The sequence below is a fragment of the Falco naumanni genome, chromosome 11 (assembly GCF_017639655.2).
Source record: "Falco naumanni isolate bFalNau1 chromosome 11, bFalNau1.pat, whole genome shotgun sequence".
Classification (NCBI taxonomy): Eukaryota; Metazoa; Chordata; class Aves; order Falconiformes; family Falconidae; genus Falco; species Falco naumanni.
The window spans coordinates 14,459,342-14,475,795 of record NC_054064.1 but is presented as its reverse complement, the minus strand read 5'-3'; the positions used below and the strand labels follow the sequence as shown (position 1 = coordinate 14,475,795).

The window sequence follows — 16,454 nt, the reverse complement described above, 5'->3', positions numbered from 1 at the left end:
TGAATTTAATTATGGTTTACATAATCCTCCTATCATCTTCTAAGACTGAAAAGGACATTGTCCCCATTTAACAAAAGCATAAACTTCAGCATGCAGAGCTTATGAGGGGGAAAAAAAAAAAAAGAAAAAAAAAGAAGAAGGAACAAAGTTAATGAAAGAAAACCAAAAGTTTTATGCACTGTGCCAATGTGCCAATGCCACCTTCTTGCTCTTTGGAGGGTGATTTTATATCCCAGTTTTCTGGTTTTCAGTAATAGTCCTTCTTCAAGCACTCTTGGAAAGAGTCACAAGTGGGAAAACTGAGTCACTGGGTAAACAAATTAACTACACAGAAATTAAGCAAACTAAAAAATAGACAAACTTTCTCTAATCCTCTATGTGGATATGTTACTTCCTAAAACAGATGATGAAAATATTCTCGGTAAGAAATATGATTACTTAGCTGAGAATGCCCATGAAAATAAAGTATTGTTCGGAGCAAGGAGAGGTAAAGGTTGATCTTTTGTACCTGTCAATGTCTCTCACCATATCTTTGATACACTTGATATCCATTACATATATTGTGAATGAAAGGTTAGGTCAACAGACTGGAAAAGTATCCTTAGGTGTCAGTTCATAATATTGACAGCAATGCATAGAAGCATAATTTACATGATTTTCCCAAGCATTTGGAATAAAACCAGATTGGATGGTATGATTTGAGTACAGAAAAAAAACCTCAACATATCTGCATACCTGAGAACTCTAGTTAGGCAAGTAACTAGGGAAGCAGGACACTGGTGATATGTCTGTAATTCCATCTTCATGTAGAAAACATGTTTTCCTGCCAAACTACTTTGCAACAAGAGGTACTGCTTCCCACTGTCTTCCTTATCTTCTGATAAGCTGAAGTGTTGCTTAGAGCTCCCTGCACTGCAACATCCTACTGACTCCAGCACCCTGAGATAGCTATCCTGGATTCTATCAGTCAGTCACAGAAAAAGACACCTCCCCACGGTCTGCAGTGGAGTTACTAGGATGAGAGAAAGAGAGGCTTCCTGGCTACTTCTACAGCCACTTTCCTGAAAAGCTCAGTGCCAAAATACTGAAGGGGAAAGAGATACAAGGACAGGATGGGTTGGGACAGGACAAGGTAGGACAGGATGGGACAGGACAGGGCAGTTGGGACCACCGGCCATACCTTGGACAGCTCCTCAGTTCACTGCCGCCTGCAAAACCGGGAGTGTCACGCTGGCAGCGATGACCTTGCTACCGGTAATATTTAGAGGGGTGTGGTAAGCACGGGGCACAGGCACAAAGAGAAGGGTATCGTATTGCTCTTCCTTTAAGGGCTCGGTCACCTGGTTTCTGCTTACTGTCTCAATTAACTATTTCCCTAATCAAGGCAGGTTGCCTGGCAATACGCAGGAGACAGCTTCACGGAGTAAAGCAAGGAAGTGGAGCACTGTGGGGAAAGGGGCAGGGAGCTTGGAAATAGACATGGCAAAGATAAACAAAAGAGGGTGAGAAGGCTAAAATGGAAGACCGAAAGAGCTGGATGAAAGAAAAGGATAAGGAAGGGAGGATGGGAGAGGAGGCAAGAAAAGTAGGAAATTATGTAGGAGGGAGTGAACAAGACATGAAAATAAGAAAAAAAGAAAGAAAAGGTGTGTAGAAAATGGAGTGATAGAACTGGGACAGTGAAATGGCAAAGAAAATGAGGAAATTAAATGGAAGACACATGAACAAGAGATGTACAAGCATCTGGATAGCATAAAATAAAAGGAGAACATACAAAAACATGTAGCAAGAACATACAGAAATGCATAGACCATATTATGGGCAGTGATACCTGCTTCTGGAGCACCACATCCTTCCTCAAATCTCCAAAGCTTACATCTATATCCCAGAACGTATCAAAATTCACTGGTTCAGTCACCAATCCATTAACAGATTAATGGATACCCTTCAGCTCCTCAGAAGGTGTTCATACTTTCTATCCTCTTAACCATGGTCATAATCTTGACATCACAGTGATTAAATATGTAGCATTTTAACCTCTTTAATTAAGATGATAGGTGCAGTCATTGCTTTTAATTTTGCTTTTGCACCATAAATAAACTTGCTGATCATATCTAAGAGTCATAAACAATTTCCATCTGGTATCCAAGATGGCGATATGGTTCATCTGCATATTCATCAAGTGGCATGCACATAAATAAGAAGGTTTTGCTGATTACTTGCCCTACTTCTTCTACTATAGTGAAATTTTTAACCATTAGGATATTCTCAGTGCAGTTCATACTATCTGAACTTCATTCCAATGTGAATGAAAGAAAACATTCCTACACTCTTATTTAATTATTATCATATAAGTGTAGAATTTTACATCACAATGGTAAAAAAACAGGTATATTAAATCCATAAAAAATAGCAGAAATAAATTATTGCCATTAGAGAGATAGATGAGCCCATTCAAAGAACAGTAAAATTAAGTATTAAGCAGTAACAAAAAGATCACCTCCTTCATACATTTTCCCTCTTTTCAGACATGTAATTTGTCATTGGTCATGGTTCCCTATTTATCATCAGAATTTGTATCTGGAAAGCATTCTGCCAAGGCAGGAAGGCAAATAACAGTAATGAAAAACACATGAAAATGACATTCTACTGAATAAGCGTTTATATCGATGTTCTGTTATCAAAGCGCTTTAAATCCCAAACAAATGAATCCCTCAATCAACATAAATGGACTCTTGGGAAAGATGAAGAAAACTACGCTATTGAATATTCTGATTAATTTGGAATTAAGAAAATATTTGTAAGGCTTTTGCTTCTTTCAAAATCCAACAGTTTGGTTTTTAATTTGAGTTAGATTAAAGATATAAATAATTCTATTTCAGGGCAATTCTGAGGTACTGCTAAAAACTGGGCAGGGTAACATCCATTTGTCCACAGCAGAAAAAGAGATTTTAAACAATTACTGGTATCTAATTAAGCTGCATATTAATTTGAGATCCTAGTAAGTAAAATGCTGTGGGCTTTTTAAAGTAATATTTCAAAGAATGAATGCCTTGCTTTTCATGGATTTACAGGTGTTTGAGTGAAATAACTTTTGTAGCTCAACAGCAGTTTTTAATAAAGCAAATCACAAAGACTGCCTCAACCTACAATGATCTGTTGCCTCAGGCAATGCACAGCTCCTTGCTCCACAGTTAACTGACAGCTGATTTACCCAGTTGAAAGGTCTGTCTGTCCATGGAAGCCATTTTCTTCCATATTGTTCAAAAGGAGCTTCTCCCCTTTTGTATATCTCACCACCTAATTCATAAAGCTGGAACTCCCTGGGAATGGCAGCTGAAATTTGCTAGGCTACATAGCATCTCGCTTCTCAAATCAATTCAGGTGAACTTTCCTAAGTATCTGTTCTACTTACATTGCTAATGCCACATGTATGCTGATAAAAGTATCCATCAAAATTGTTGCCTCCATTTTACTGACATGAAATGAAGTAATGGATAAATTTCCTGGAAATAAAGAATTCTTACAGTTTTAAAGGGACATCATTTACTTGGAGGAATTGAATTTCTTTTAGAAAGTACTGCAGGACAAAATTTTTGTAACCGAAAGCATTCAGAAAAGCAACAACTCTGTTACACATCTGTTTCCTGATGTCCTGAAGGACATCCTGAAGGACTTTCAGCACTATTCATCTTGTTGGTTTTAGTGCCACACTGCAGAACATTCCTGTATGTAGACATTGCTCTTGTTTGTCACTTGATTGTGTACGTCTATGTTCAATTTAATTTCCATTCTAGATACAGAGTTTGGTAAGGAATAGAAATAAGGCTTCCTGTTTCTTACCTGTTCCTGTGTGGGTACAATTATACCAAGGCTGACTGGAGAGCCTCTGCTGAGCCACTTTCATATGTCCAAGTCACAAAAGCTTTTTTCTCAGATTTTGAGTTTGTAGAGACATCTTGAGCTATTCTACCAGGTGAAGAAACAGTAATTCCATGTGATTTAATTTAGCATTAAGCTTTTCTGTAATCATTAGACCACAGAGAACTTGGAAAAATTGATTTATTCAGAAATGCTGGGGCAGTTATGAAACAAACAAGGTATAAGTTTCAATTTGATCTGAATGACTGTGGTGGGTTGAACTTGGCTGGACACCAGGTGCCCTCCAAGCCACTCTATTGCTCCCCTCCTCAGCAGGACTGGAGAGGGGGAAGAAAATAAGATGGAAAAAAAAAAAAAAAAAAGCTTGTGGGTCAAGATAAAGACACTTTAATGAAGCAATAGCAAAAGTTGCATGTGCAGAAGCGAAGGAAAACAATAGATTTTATTCTCTACTTCCCATCACCAGGCAATGTTTGGCTGCTTCCCAGAAAGCAGGGCTTCAGTACGCATAGCAATTGCGCTCTGGAAGACAAACATCATAAATAACGAATGCCCCCCTCTCTTCCTCCTTTCTCTTAGCTTTTATAGGTAAGCAGATGTCATATGATATGGAATATCCCTTTGGTCACTTTGGGTCAGATGTCCTGGCTATGTCCCCTGCCGAGATCTGGCCCACCACCAGACTACTGGTGGTGTAGGGCAGGGAAGGTCGGAGAGACAGCTTCAATGCTGTGCAAGCCCTGCTCAGCAGTAGCCAAAACACTGGTGTGTTATCACTGCCTTTCTAGGCACCAATACAGGCACAGCACTATGAGCACTGCTTTGGGGCTCAGCCAGACCCAATACAATGACTAAGTCATTGAAGAATTTATGTACAAAACATCAAAAAAGGGTTATAATACACATGGATTGGGATCTTGGAAAAATATGGAAAACATCACATTTCATATTACTGAATTATTGACGTACAAATCAATTTTTTTGCAGAATTATTAAAGTTACCAAAGTTGAATTATTTAAAACTATTGAGGGACTTGAGTTTGCCTGGGAAACACTATCTAGATTTCTAAGTTCAGAGCAGGAATCCTGTTTTCATCTTTGTACTCATAAATCCTTGTTTCAATTAAAAAAAAAAAATAGAAGTCCTGTGAGCAAATCCATGTATCTAGTCAGGCTACAGGCAGAAGCCAACATGCAGCGTTTAAGCTGCACAAAAAATAAATGAATGGGGGTTTGTATTACATGCTTGCACATAATTACGTGAAACTATGCATGCACCACACTGCAAGGAGGCAAGTGAGCCAGTAGATGCCTTATAATGCGTTTTATTATGCACTGGGCAAATTTTATTCTCTTACAGCTCAAATACGGGTGGGTTTTTTGACCTGTGGGGTTTTCCATGCAAATATATAAACAGTAAATCTTCTGGCAGTATGCATCTGTAACTCTGTCTCCAATTGTATAGTATTGGCTTTCCATACAAATTAAGTTGTTTATTTTCACTCCAGAAAGAATAGATCATAACATTCTGTCCTCAACCCTTCCACTTAGGCTAAGTTTACAACTCCATGAAATGATGCTGACCTCATGTAATCAATGCACATATTATACTCAGTATATACACCTACAAAATCAAAGATAAAGACTAATTCCTCTCAAGTTACATGAGTAAAGCTTTTGTCCCTTATTTGGGGCTTTCTTACAGTTCTCTGACTACACAGAAGCCATAAAGATGTCAGGTCTCCCTTTGGAGATGTGCCAGTAGGCAAAGAGACACACTGCAGAGATATAAGGCCAGCAGAACTCTCCACCAGCCAGTCCACAAGGCAGAGGCCTGCAGAAGCTATGGTTACTAGAGCGCTTCAAGTATTTGGCATTCCTGAATGCTTCGACAGGACACTGTGGCAGGCAACAAAGTTAAGGCACAGTTGAGCTACTTCAGTTTATCTTAGAGCCCTAATTTCCCTAGATTTTATATGTAGCCATTTTCTTTCTAGACTGTCAAATTCAGGAACAACCACCCAGGGAAAGCCAGGTGTTAAATGGAAGAACATAAAACTAAAAGCATTCATTAAGTCATCAGATATGTCTAATTCCCTGTTCTTTCCCATTTCTTTTTATCCTACCATTGGCATTTACTGGAGCAGCTACACAGAACAAGAACTTAGTGCCACACCATAGTGAGCTGCACACAGCTCAAGCAGATACACAGCCTCCACTTCTGCTTGCCCTATGACAAAATCATCTTACATTCTCCACACGTTCTGCAAACATAACAAGCTGTTGCAGGACAGTTATCTGGGGACTGAATCTGGGACCATCAGCAATAACTGCCTACTCCCAAATGCTATCTGAAAAATCTGCAGATTTTTGTCGGTATGTACCAGAAGACAGACTGAATTTAGATGCAGAGTTGACAACTTGGAAAGTATATATCCTAATATGCATATGCTCCCAAGCACATGTAGAAACATCTATTTATTAAAGCAGTCCACTTTAAGGAATTAATTATAAGTAACTGACTTTTTCTTTAAAAAAAACAAACACAAGTTACTGAATGAGTACAAACATAGAAAATACCACCCATTTAACTCTCAAGCACATATTGTACAGGCACACCTATAAGCAGAATATGGCCCACATCACTCAAGTTACAGAGAAGCACCTCCATCTTTTTTTGCAGTTTACACCTAATAGTTACAATCCTTAAAACTCAGTGAAAAGTCATAATGGCTTGAATATGTTTAAGATATTCCAGTCAGGGGAAATGAAGAATTGCACCAAGACAAAACACTCCCTTACATGATGGATATCTTCTCATTATTACTGTTGCCATTACTTATGATAATTTTCCTTCAGTTATTAAGCTAACTCATTTGGTCTGTGTTTTATTATTCTTTGCCCTTAGTTTTTGGCAAAGGAAGAAATGGAAGTTTGGTCCAGTGGTTTAAGGCACTGGCAAGACTCAGAAGATACTAATTCAGCTCTCAGCTTCCCTTTAGGCAAACTACCATAGCACAGCTTACCAAATTCGATTGTGTATCTATGCTGAGAAAAGTGTGACTTTTTTATTTCAGGAGCCTTCAAGATATCTGTATTTTATACTGCAACAAAGTAAGTCTTAAAAGTCTTGTAACTAGGATAATGTATTTCTATTTTCCAAGTGAAAAGCCATAAGGAAGATATATTTGTCAATATCACTGAATCCATATTGAGCTCTTGCTAGTCTAACTGTGCCAGGTATGTCTAATCAAAGAGGTATTACAGCAAAGCTAAGGTCTTGTTAAGGTCTTAGTCTTTCATATTTAATTTCCTCAGTTACAAAATAGGAATACCTTTAGGATAAACATCTTAAATTATGAGGTGCTCATTTACTGTGATAAGCTAAATCAGCATTTTAGATGAATAATCATAACCACCCCAGTACCAAACATGAAATACCAGAGTTCTCTGCTTACCCAGATTGAAAGCAAGCCCAGTGTACTTGTCACTAAAGCCTTTCACCTCCAGTTGACTTTATATACAAGAGTAATCAGTATATTGCAGAGAATTTCAACCCTGTGCCATTGTAAACTACACGGTATTTCCACTGAAGGCAAATTTTAGGTAAGAATAAACAAACTATGAGTGTTATGAGCTCATGTGCTTCTCTGCAGAAGCATAAAGGACATTTTGATTCACTTTAAGGAAATTTCAAAACCAAATTCATGAAGCTAAATTACTTCCTCTAGAACCTGGTGACTATAATAATGTCATATTATTGCCATATAACAATGTCAACATAGATGTTGTTGAGAAGAATGCAACTGAATATTGCATAATTTTGAATGCCTATCAGCCACTCCACTTTGTGTCCTCTACATAAGCAAAGTACTAAATTTTTATTCTAATATTATTGAAACTCATTCTTAACTGCCCAGTGATATTTTGCTGGCTATATGCAGCTCCTTTTTTATGTAAGGCCTCGCCTCACTAGCTGCTTTTTCCTGAAATATTTGAAATAATAGAGTAATAGATAAAAGGAGAAAAAACCTTCAGTTATTCCAGAAACCAAAATATCAGCAATTAATGATAATACAGGCAATCGTAACTACTTCTTGAAAAGCATCCCTTTCAGTTTCAAATGCAGGAGCAGCTTATTAGAAAAAATTAAAGTGGCAGAAAATATGGGTTTACAGTATTTTCAACAAGTACCAGGGTGTAACACCTCTGTTCAGGATTTGCACTCTGAACTTCAGCAGTATACTTCTGTCAGGCAGAATTCCAGAAGTTTCTACAAACAATGAACTTGTCACATAGAAACAAGTCATTTGATATACAATAAAGATAATATTTAACTGGCTGCATAGGCACTTATTCATTGGGAATGTATAGAAACAAGAGTGCATCCAATTAACTGTGTGCACAACTATGGTCCAGAAGATAACACCTAACATGCACGGGAAGTATTACTGATCTTCATGTGTGTGGCAAATCCACACCCCTGGGAATCACTGCAGCTACTGAACATGTGCAGACAGATGATAAAATATGTGTACAGTAGATTCCATCATATGACAAGAGAAAGATTGCAGTTTGCAACTTTTCATGTCACTGGAGGAAGACCAAGCACTATAGCTTTTAATTATTTGGAGAGCTAAATAGCCACTTCTGCCACTGTCATTTTATGTTCTGTGCTAGAAACTAACCAGAGCATCAGAGCATGTCTAAGAAGCATGCCTATTTGGCATACCTCTGCTATGCAGGCACTATTGCTAGACATAATTTTTTAACATCAAGTGCTAAACCCTCAGTTGTTTTTATTAATGGCTGCACAGTTATATCTTTACCTATATGAAGGAATAATTACTCAGTTACTGTTCCCTTGCTAAAGGTTGTCTGTTTGAATCTACACTCCCCCTGTTAACAAAATTTTCCACATTGAATTTAGCAATGGTTGACTTGAACAGCTTTCTAAACATGATCACAGAGGGGCTGAAAGCCACCTGACAGCGCTTCAGTCTCACATTACAGAATCAAGATACAAGGTGATTGTACAGCCTCTTTTATTTTTGCCCAAGTATTAATTTTACAAAGAGCATTCTCTCTGTGAATATTCAACTAGTTTTTACAATCAAGTTCTTTCTACTCAACTTATTCATAGATTGGGTTTTTTTTCACTTTTAGTTTAATAAAATGATAGACTGATTCTTGTGCCATGCTATTTCTGCATAACATTTATTGATAATGAGATTTTTTGCTGCCTGATGATGTAGAATATGTTCAAGGAAAATTTTATACAAATAATAAAATATGCATTCCATTGTTTTCCCTTTTCTGTTAGTTCAGTGATATAATGTTATAATGACAGATGGGACCAGAGTTCTGTGGTGCTATACAGTATAAATAGTTAATGACGATATATATTGAGCACTATGGTGGAACTGCAGTAATATTTAGCTGACATGATTTCATTCAATTGCCACATTGAATCTAAGCCTTAAGACCTCATAAGTACATAAAAACATTTTTATGTGCATATGTACACACAGGGCAGGTTCTTATGCCTCAGTTTAAAAAACTAACGGTGAAAATGAGTATTTAATGGTGAGGAACAGTAGTTTTCTCCAGTCCTGAGGCCACCTAATTTGTGTCCTTGACAACCAAAAAGCGCTATGATTATATACTTCCAAATTAATGTTGGGCTTCAATATTGTTCAATATTGCAAAAATAAAATATTTTTGTCTCTTGTGAATTTGGAACATCTAAGAACACTGAAAAATACATATTTTAGTATTGTAGACATTTTTCCTACCACCTCCTATGAATAAGCCACCATCTTGTGTTTTTACCATTCAATTGACAAATTTCCTTCTCAAAGCCATGCACACAGTCTTGTTCACAGAATCTGAAGCATACATTTTTCATTAATTTTGTGTCCATGCATATTAATTTAAGAAAAAAAAATGAGAAGGAGGTTATTTAGGTCAGAAAAACATGACAACAGAGTCTTGGAAATGGCAAAACTAAGTTCAGAAGCAAATATGTGCAGTGGTTAGAAAGGGATAGATTAATATCAACAGAATATTGTAGCAGTACTCCTCAAAATGTCAGACATGTATATCAGCCCTTTTCTGACATGGTATTTCATACAGATTGCAGGGCAAACAGGATTCCTGCTGGGACTTCTGTATTTGCATTTAGACAAATGGGTGCTACTTTAATTGCATGGCTGCAGTTTCTCACTCGACCTCTGCCTCAGCTCATGCACCAAATGACTGATATTTAATTAGCTGGTGATAAGTAACTTGCCCAGATTCAAGCAAAATCTCTGTGACAGGTCACCACATAAAAACCCTGATTTGCGCCTTACTGATATTTACACAAAGTTACTTTAAAGAGCCATTGATATCCCAGCAACAGTCTGGGGTTTTCACATTCTGATGTTTTCATGCCTCCATGCCTGTAACTAATATATGTATATGTAAATGTAAATGTAAATACATATATCCAGATGTATGCAGGTAACTAAGAATATGCAGTTAACACCATCAAAATAGAAGCATATTTGTCGTAATACATAGCAAACATAAATGCAGTTTCACATATTCCACATCAGCCAGCCACAAGGCAGCTTCACTAAAAAGCCGCATAACCGCTCAGCCTGGTGTTAAATCTGACTTAAGGAGAAGCAGTCCATACAAACCACAGTCCAGCCTTACGCTTCCACAGCCACATAGCTTGCAACGAAAAACTTGCCTAACGCCAGAAGGCACAGGCATGTATATCTGCAAGATACTATGTAAATGTGTTTATAAGTAGTATGTAAAGCCATAGATTCAGAAGAATGATCCTAGCATGACTCATGCAAAACATTTTCTAGACCAAACACTGCAGTGTAAAAGGCAGCAGGAAAGCCAGGAATCATTCAGAGTCATCTGCTACTTTAAAGCTGTGACCTATATCTAGTAGCTACAGAAAAGACATTAGAAGACATAGTTTTACAGCAACAGGAGATTATTAGGCATAGTGGAGAAAAAATTGCTTGATGCAATTACAACTTCAAAGCAGAATTTAACTCTCCCATCTGCACTGTGGATCCCTATTGTATGTTTTGAACTTGTTCCACTATGAATCTCCTCCCAGTGCTGTCACATGCCATCTATCCAAGAGTGCTATGTGCAGCTCACATGGGAGCTACAGATGGGTCAGAAGAAAAATTTGCCCTAATGTGAAAAAGTAAGGAAAAAATAAACTTCTACTTGAGAAAAGCTAATGCAAATCTTAATAACTAAGCGGATGCCTTTGATATCATTCAACTATCCAATTTTGCTGTACACTATCATTTCTTCCTTTCATTACACTAGACAGGTTTATATGTAAGGTACCTTTTTAGGATGCTAGAAAAGATGTCCTTTTGTCTGACATGAACTTTGTCTTGGGAGCCACCATTTTCTTTTCTCCAGGTAACAGACTGTATTAAGTAGTTGCACCAAAGATTAGAAAGCCTGTTCATGAAATATTTGTAAAAATGTATCTGTCTTATGACAACAATAATCTTTTAAATACATGATTGTAAAACAAGCTATGCCCTCTCACTTGCTCAGGGCAGATTTTCTTATGGAATAACATGTGAATTCAGTACACACAACAAATTCCCCCAACCAGACACTTTCCTGAGGGACTGGGGGAAAAAAGAATAATATATATACATACACACACACACTGCTGCACTTCTGAAAGCTGATATGGCAAGCAAAGCAGAACAAAAATCATCTGTCAGTTCCACACAGCATAGCCCAGATCCCATATGCCACTCTTTCTCCAGAAGAGGATTTCTGTTTTAATATGCTGAGTTCACATCATCTGTTCCAGGATCAGTGGACAAAACAAAACAAAAAAATCCATCTACATAATAGGAAAGAGTTAACTGATCCATGCACACAGTCCCAGAAATTACCTTTGTGCAGGGAAATTGTGTGGACACCAGGGGAAAGCAGGTTTTCTTAGGCTACTAAGCAATGGTAACTGCTACTGCAGCTGCTGCTGCATCCTCTGGCCAAACTTCTGCTTGCTACAGCCCTCCAGAGCCATTGTCTGACCAGTGGATCTGCACAGCCACAGACCCAGCAGCTCTCAACCATTTCTAATTCTTTCCCAAATTATCTCATCCTGCTTTGGCAAGAGGGTTTATTCAGTCATATAGCACAGGTCCCTGCTTATGCAGTGTGCTTTCTGTTCCCATGGAAGCAGTGAAACCACAGCCATTGACTCTGTTCAGCACTTACCAAAACCTGGGAATAAAGGCAGATTTTGCTACAAAGGAGAGAGAGCACCTGGATAAGGAGATGATGAGCTGCAGTCACGTTTTATACAGTGCAACTTTGCCAACACACTAGACTATGCTGGAAAATAATTTCAAATTATGTTTCTAATAACTTTGCCAGCTACTGTCTGCCTGACAAGTGCAAAAAAAAGGGGCTTTTTTTGCTAAACTAAAGAAGCTCCACTGATAATACTTCTTTAGCAGGGGCAAGGTTTTGTGTCAAACTGAGGTCTTAAAAATCAGCTTGGAATCACCAGGACCACCCACTGGATGGCTATGTTTTCTTTTTGTTGAAGGCAGAATGCATCTCATTTCTTAAATCTTATTCCAGATGAGCCAGAAGAGGCCTATATTCCAGATCTATGAACTTTATTTTTTAGTCCCCCAAGTTCTTTAAATTTTTCTATGAACTCCATTGTTTTTGCTGAAGTAAAGCATAAACAAACAGTTCTATGCTTTATGCTGACACATTCCTATGACACTTCCCTGTTACAGAGATTGCTTCAAGGTAGGTAAAAAAAGCTGCCAGCATTAGTGCAGGTCTTGTACACATGACCATCCTGCACATAGATAATAGGCATTTTTAAGTCAGGCATCACCACACTTCCCAGTAAGACTATCTTGATTGAAATGGACAGGAGGTGTTTTCCAAATTTTTTACCACCAATGCATTTTCCTTCGTGAGATCATATAGATGATAATCATTGTGGCGAGTTGACCTTGGCTGGATGCCAGGTGTCCACCAAAGTTGCTCCATCACTCCCTTCCTCAGCTGGACAGGGGAGAGAAAATATAAGAAAAGGCTCCCGGGTCAAGATAAGGACAGGGAGTTCACTCCACCAATTACTGTCATGGGCAAAATAGACTACTCAACTTGGGGAAATCATTTTAATTTGTTACCAATCAAATAGAGTAGGACAATGAGAAATAAAACCAAATTTTCAACTAACTTCCCACCACCACTCTCTCCTTCCTAGGCTTAACTTTACTCCGAAACACTCTACTTCCTCCCCCAAGGGCACAGAGGGACAGAGATTGTGGATTGCAGTCAGTTCATCACACATTGCTGCCTCTCTTTCCTCCTCAGAGGAGTAGGACTCACACTTTGCCCCTGCTCACACTGCTCCAGTATGGGGTCCCACACATGGAAGAAAGTCCTCCATGAAATTCTCCAATGTGAGTCTTTCTCACAGGCTACAGTTCTTCACAAACTGCTCCAGCATGGGTCCCTTCCACAGGGTTCAATCCTTCAGAAACAGACTGCCCCTGAGTGAGTCCCCTACAAGGCCACAAGCCCTGCCAGACTGCTCCAGCTTGGTCTCCTCTTTCCATGGGTCTACTGGTACTGCCAGGACCCTGCTCCAGTGTGGGCTTCCCACAAGGTCACAGCCTCCTTTGGGCATCTGTCTGCTTCAGTGTGGGGTCCTACACAAGCTGAAGGTGGATACCTGCTCTACTGTTAACCTCCACGGGCTGCAGGGGCACAGCGGGCCTCACCATGTTCTTCACCATGGGCTGCAGGGGAATCTCTGCTCCAGCACCTGGAGCACCTCCTCACCCTCCTGCTTCACTGACCTTGGTGCCTGCAGAGTTGCTTCTCTCACATATTCGCGCTCCTCTATCTGGCTGAAGTTGCCAGGTGTCCCCCCTCAAATATCTTATCACAGAGGCACTACCACCCTCATTGATGGGCTCGGCTTTGGCCAGCAGCGGGTCCATCTTGGAGCCGTCTGGCATTGACGCTATGGGACACAGGGGAAGCTTCTAGCAGCTTCTCATAGAAGCCACCCCTGTAGCCCGACCACCACCAAAACCTTGCCACGCAAACCCAATACACACCTTTACACAAAATCCATTTCACACTGGTATATCAACATTAGGGATATTTAATAGGGCTATAAATGTATGCTATACCCATTTAAAGGCTGCTTATACTTCTAGAGCAATCCAATGAGATTTTATGTAAATGTAAAACAATCCCATAATTTCTAATAACTAACTGTCAAAAGAGGTGAATACAACAGCACTGGGGGGGGACTTATGTGTTACCAGGTGTTAATATATATATATGAATCCTTTAGTCCAAAAGCCATATCATTACACTCAGAAGGGGATTTTTCTCTTTTTCCATCAATATTCACATGCTTGAAAGAGGACACACAGGAACCTTAAGAGAGCCTTGAGAAGACGAGAAGAATATTCTTACTCCATTATGTTAGTTCAGGACATAAGGGCCAAATGACTGCAACCCTCTCTGGACACTGCAAGATGAAGAGAGATACAGAGCCTCGACACAGAGTCTGCCAGGTGCTACCCTCTGAGTCTCAGGCAGGGTAAGCTGGAAGCTAGGAGCACATCACTGGCAGCACAGCAAGGGTAAAATGATGAAGTGACACCTTCACTGTACCTTGGTTACCTACTCCTGAGAAAGTGCTTGCTATAGTTGAGTCTCAACAGAGAACAAATGAAAGTCCAGAGAGAAGGTTGGGAAATGCAGCCTAGCCATGTCCCTACTTGCCCATCAGTATCACCTTTAGACTAATGCAAGGCAGACCTACCACACTCTGGGACCCAGCCACTGATGATCCTTTTCCTCCTCAATTTGATTAGATAAAGGGCAGGAGTTCTGGTCAAGGTCTGTCACTGGCAAAAAAGTAATTGCTTCACTCCCAGAAATACTCGTGGCCACCTCTGCTGCCTGGAGCCCCCCAACCTCCCTTTCACAGGGGTACTAATGAGTTCCCCATTCCCCTGAGTGAGCAGAAACCCTGGAAATCTTTCTTAACAGGGTTAGGTCAAGACTATGTATTGGTGTGGCAACATTTGCAACCTGTTGCAGCTCTGGAAAGTCTTTTTCAATAATTTGGAGTCAGACTACTGATTTGCCTTCCACAGAGTATGATTTTGCTTTTACCTTCTTATGAAACTTCTTTCCCTGCCTGCTCAGTGCAGAGCACGGAGTGGCACATCCTCTACGAGTAAATGAAAGGAGAACAGCTAGTCAACAAAAGGGGCTGATGAGAATCTTCACCTTCATTGCCATAGGACCCTGGCTACAGCAGCCAAATTACTAGTGACCATCTGAACAAGAACAGCACATTATTTCCCATTTTCCTCCCCAAAAGGAGGGACAGAAAATAAACAATGACTCTTTGAGTCACACTCTGCTCCTTGAACATTAAAGCTGAACACCGCAATGCAAGAATAATCTTACAGGCACAGGACAACCTTTGCAGACATCATTAACGTGCTACAAAAGAATGAAAATACTATCCCATACAGAGAACTTCTGCAGGACTTATCCAGGGTACCTGTCATTTGACATCAACAGGAGCTTGCCTGAGAAAAGGCTGCTAACTGATCCATAAATAGAATCTCAAAGTAACACATTTCACCATGGAAACAACTGTTCAGGTTAATTCTGTTCCCTTTAAGATTGTAGCAGGACCTGCACCAGATACCTCACAGACTGGAGAAATCATGCCTTATTATTGCACACGGGGTTGAAAAGCTCAGTTTTGCTCAGTCCCAGCCACACGCCCTCTGACTAGTGTGGAGGCTGGGGTGAGCTGTCCTTAGCAATTTCATCTCCAAAAGAGTACACCTGCAAGAAAACATGGGCCATACAGGAATGCTGCTCCCTAGGGCCATTCCACTTCCCTGTTTCGGAGAACGATTTCCCAGAAACACGACAAAAGCCCCCAGCTCCCCATGGCGCATCTTGTACGCCCTCGCGCCTGCAGGGACCCTGTTCAGGTGGCTCGGGCCCGTAGGGATACATCCTCAGCCGGCTTGCAGCAGCCACAGCTTCCCTCGGGCAGAGCGCGCCGCCCCGGGGCTACCCCTCGTCCCCGGTTGCACCGACCGTCCGCGAAGCCCCGGCGCGAAGGAGTTAAGGCGGCCGGGACCCCCGCCGCCCGCACCGCCGGGGCCGGGCGCCTTCCCCCCGCCGCCGAGCGGCTCCTGACGTCAGCCGCGCACGGCGCAGGGGCGCGCTAGCGGGCGGCGCGGGGCTCGGCGCGGCGGCGGCGGAGGAGAGCCGCGGCGGGCGGCTGCGACGGCCGGGGGAGCGCGGGGCCGCCGCCCGCAGCCCCCGCCAGCATGTCCGCCAAGGAGCGGCAGAAGGGCAAAGTGACCAAGGACAGCGTCACCCTCCTGCCCTGCTTCTACTTCGTGGAGGTGAGTGGCCGCCCCGGCGAGCGGGGCCCTGGGGAGCGGGCGCGGTGGCGGCGGGGCGGGCGGCGGGCGCGGGGAGCGGCGCCCCTC

The 16,454-nt window shown here is 40.9% G+C and overlaps 2 protein-coding genes across 3 annotated transcripts in view; one reads left to right on the top strand and one right to left on the bottom strand.

Annotated features, from left to right (window-relative positions):
- PLPPR5 (phospholipid phosphatase related 5) overlaps window positions 1-16,454 on the bottom strand; it is a 190,905-nt gene that overhangs the window by 90,347 nt on the left and 84,104 nt on the right. The gene's annotated exons all lie outside the window — the stretch shown is intronic.
- The window catches only part of PLPPR4 (phospholipid phosphatase related 4), a 32,966-nt gene continuing 32,686 nt past the window's right edge, over window positions 16,175-16,454 (top strand). Inside the window, exon 1 of the mRNA XM_040609938.1 lies at window positions 16,175-16,367. Coding sequence (XP_040465872.1) covers window positions 16,290-16,367 — 78 coding nt within the window. The 5' untranslated portion in view covers window positions 16,175-16,289. The remainder of the gene's footprint in view (window positions 16,368-16,454) is intronic.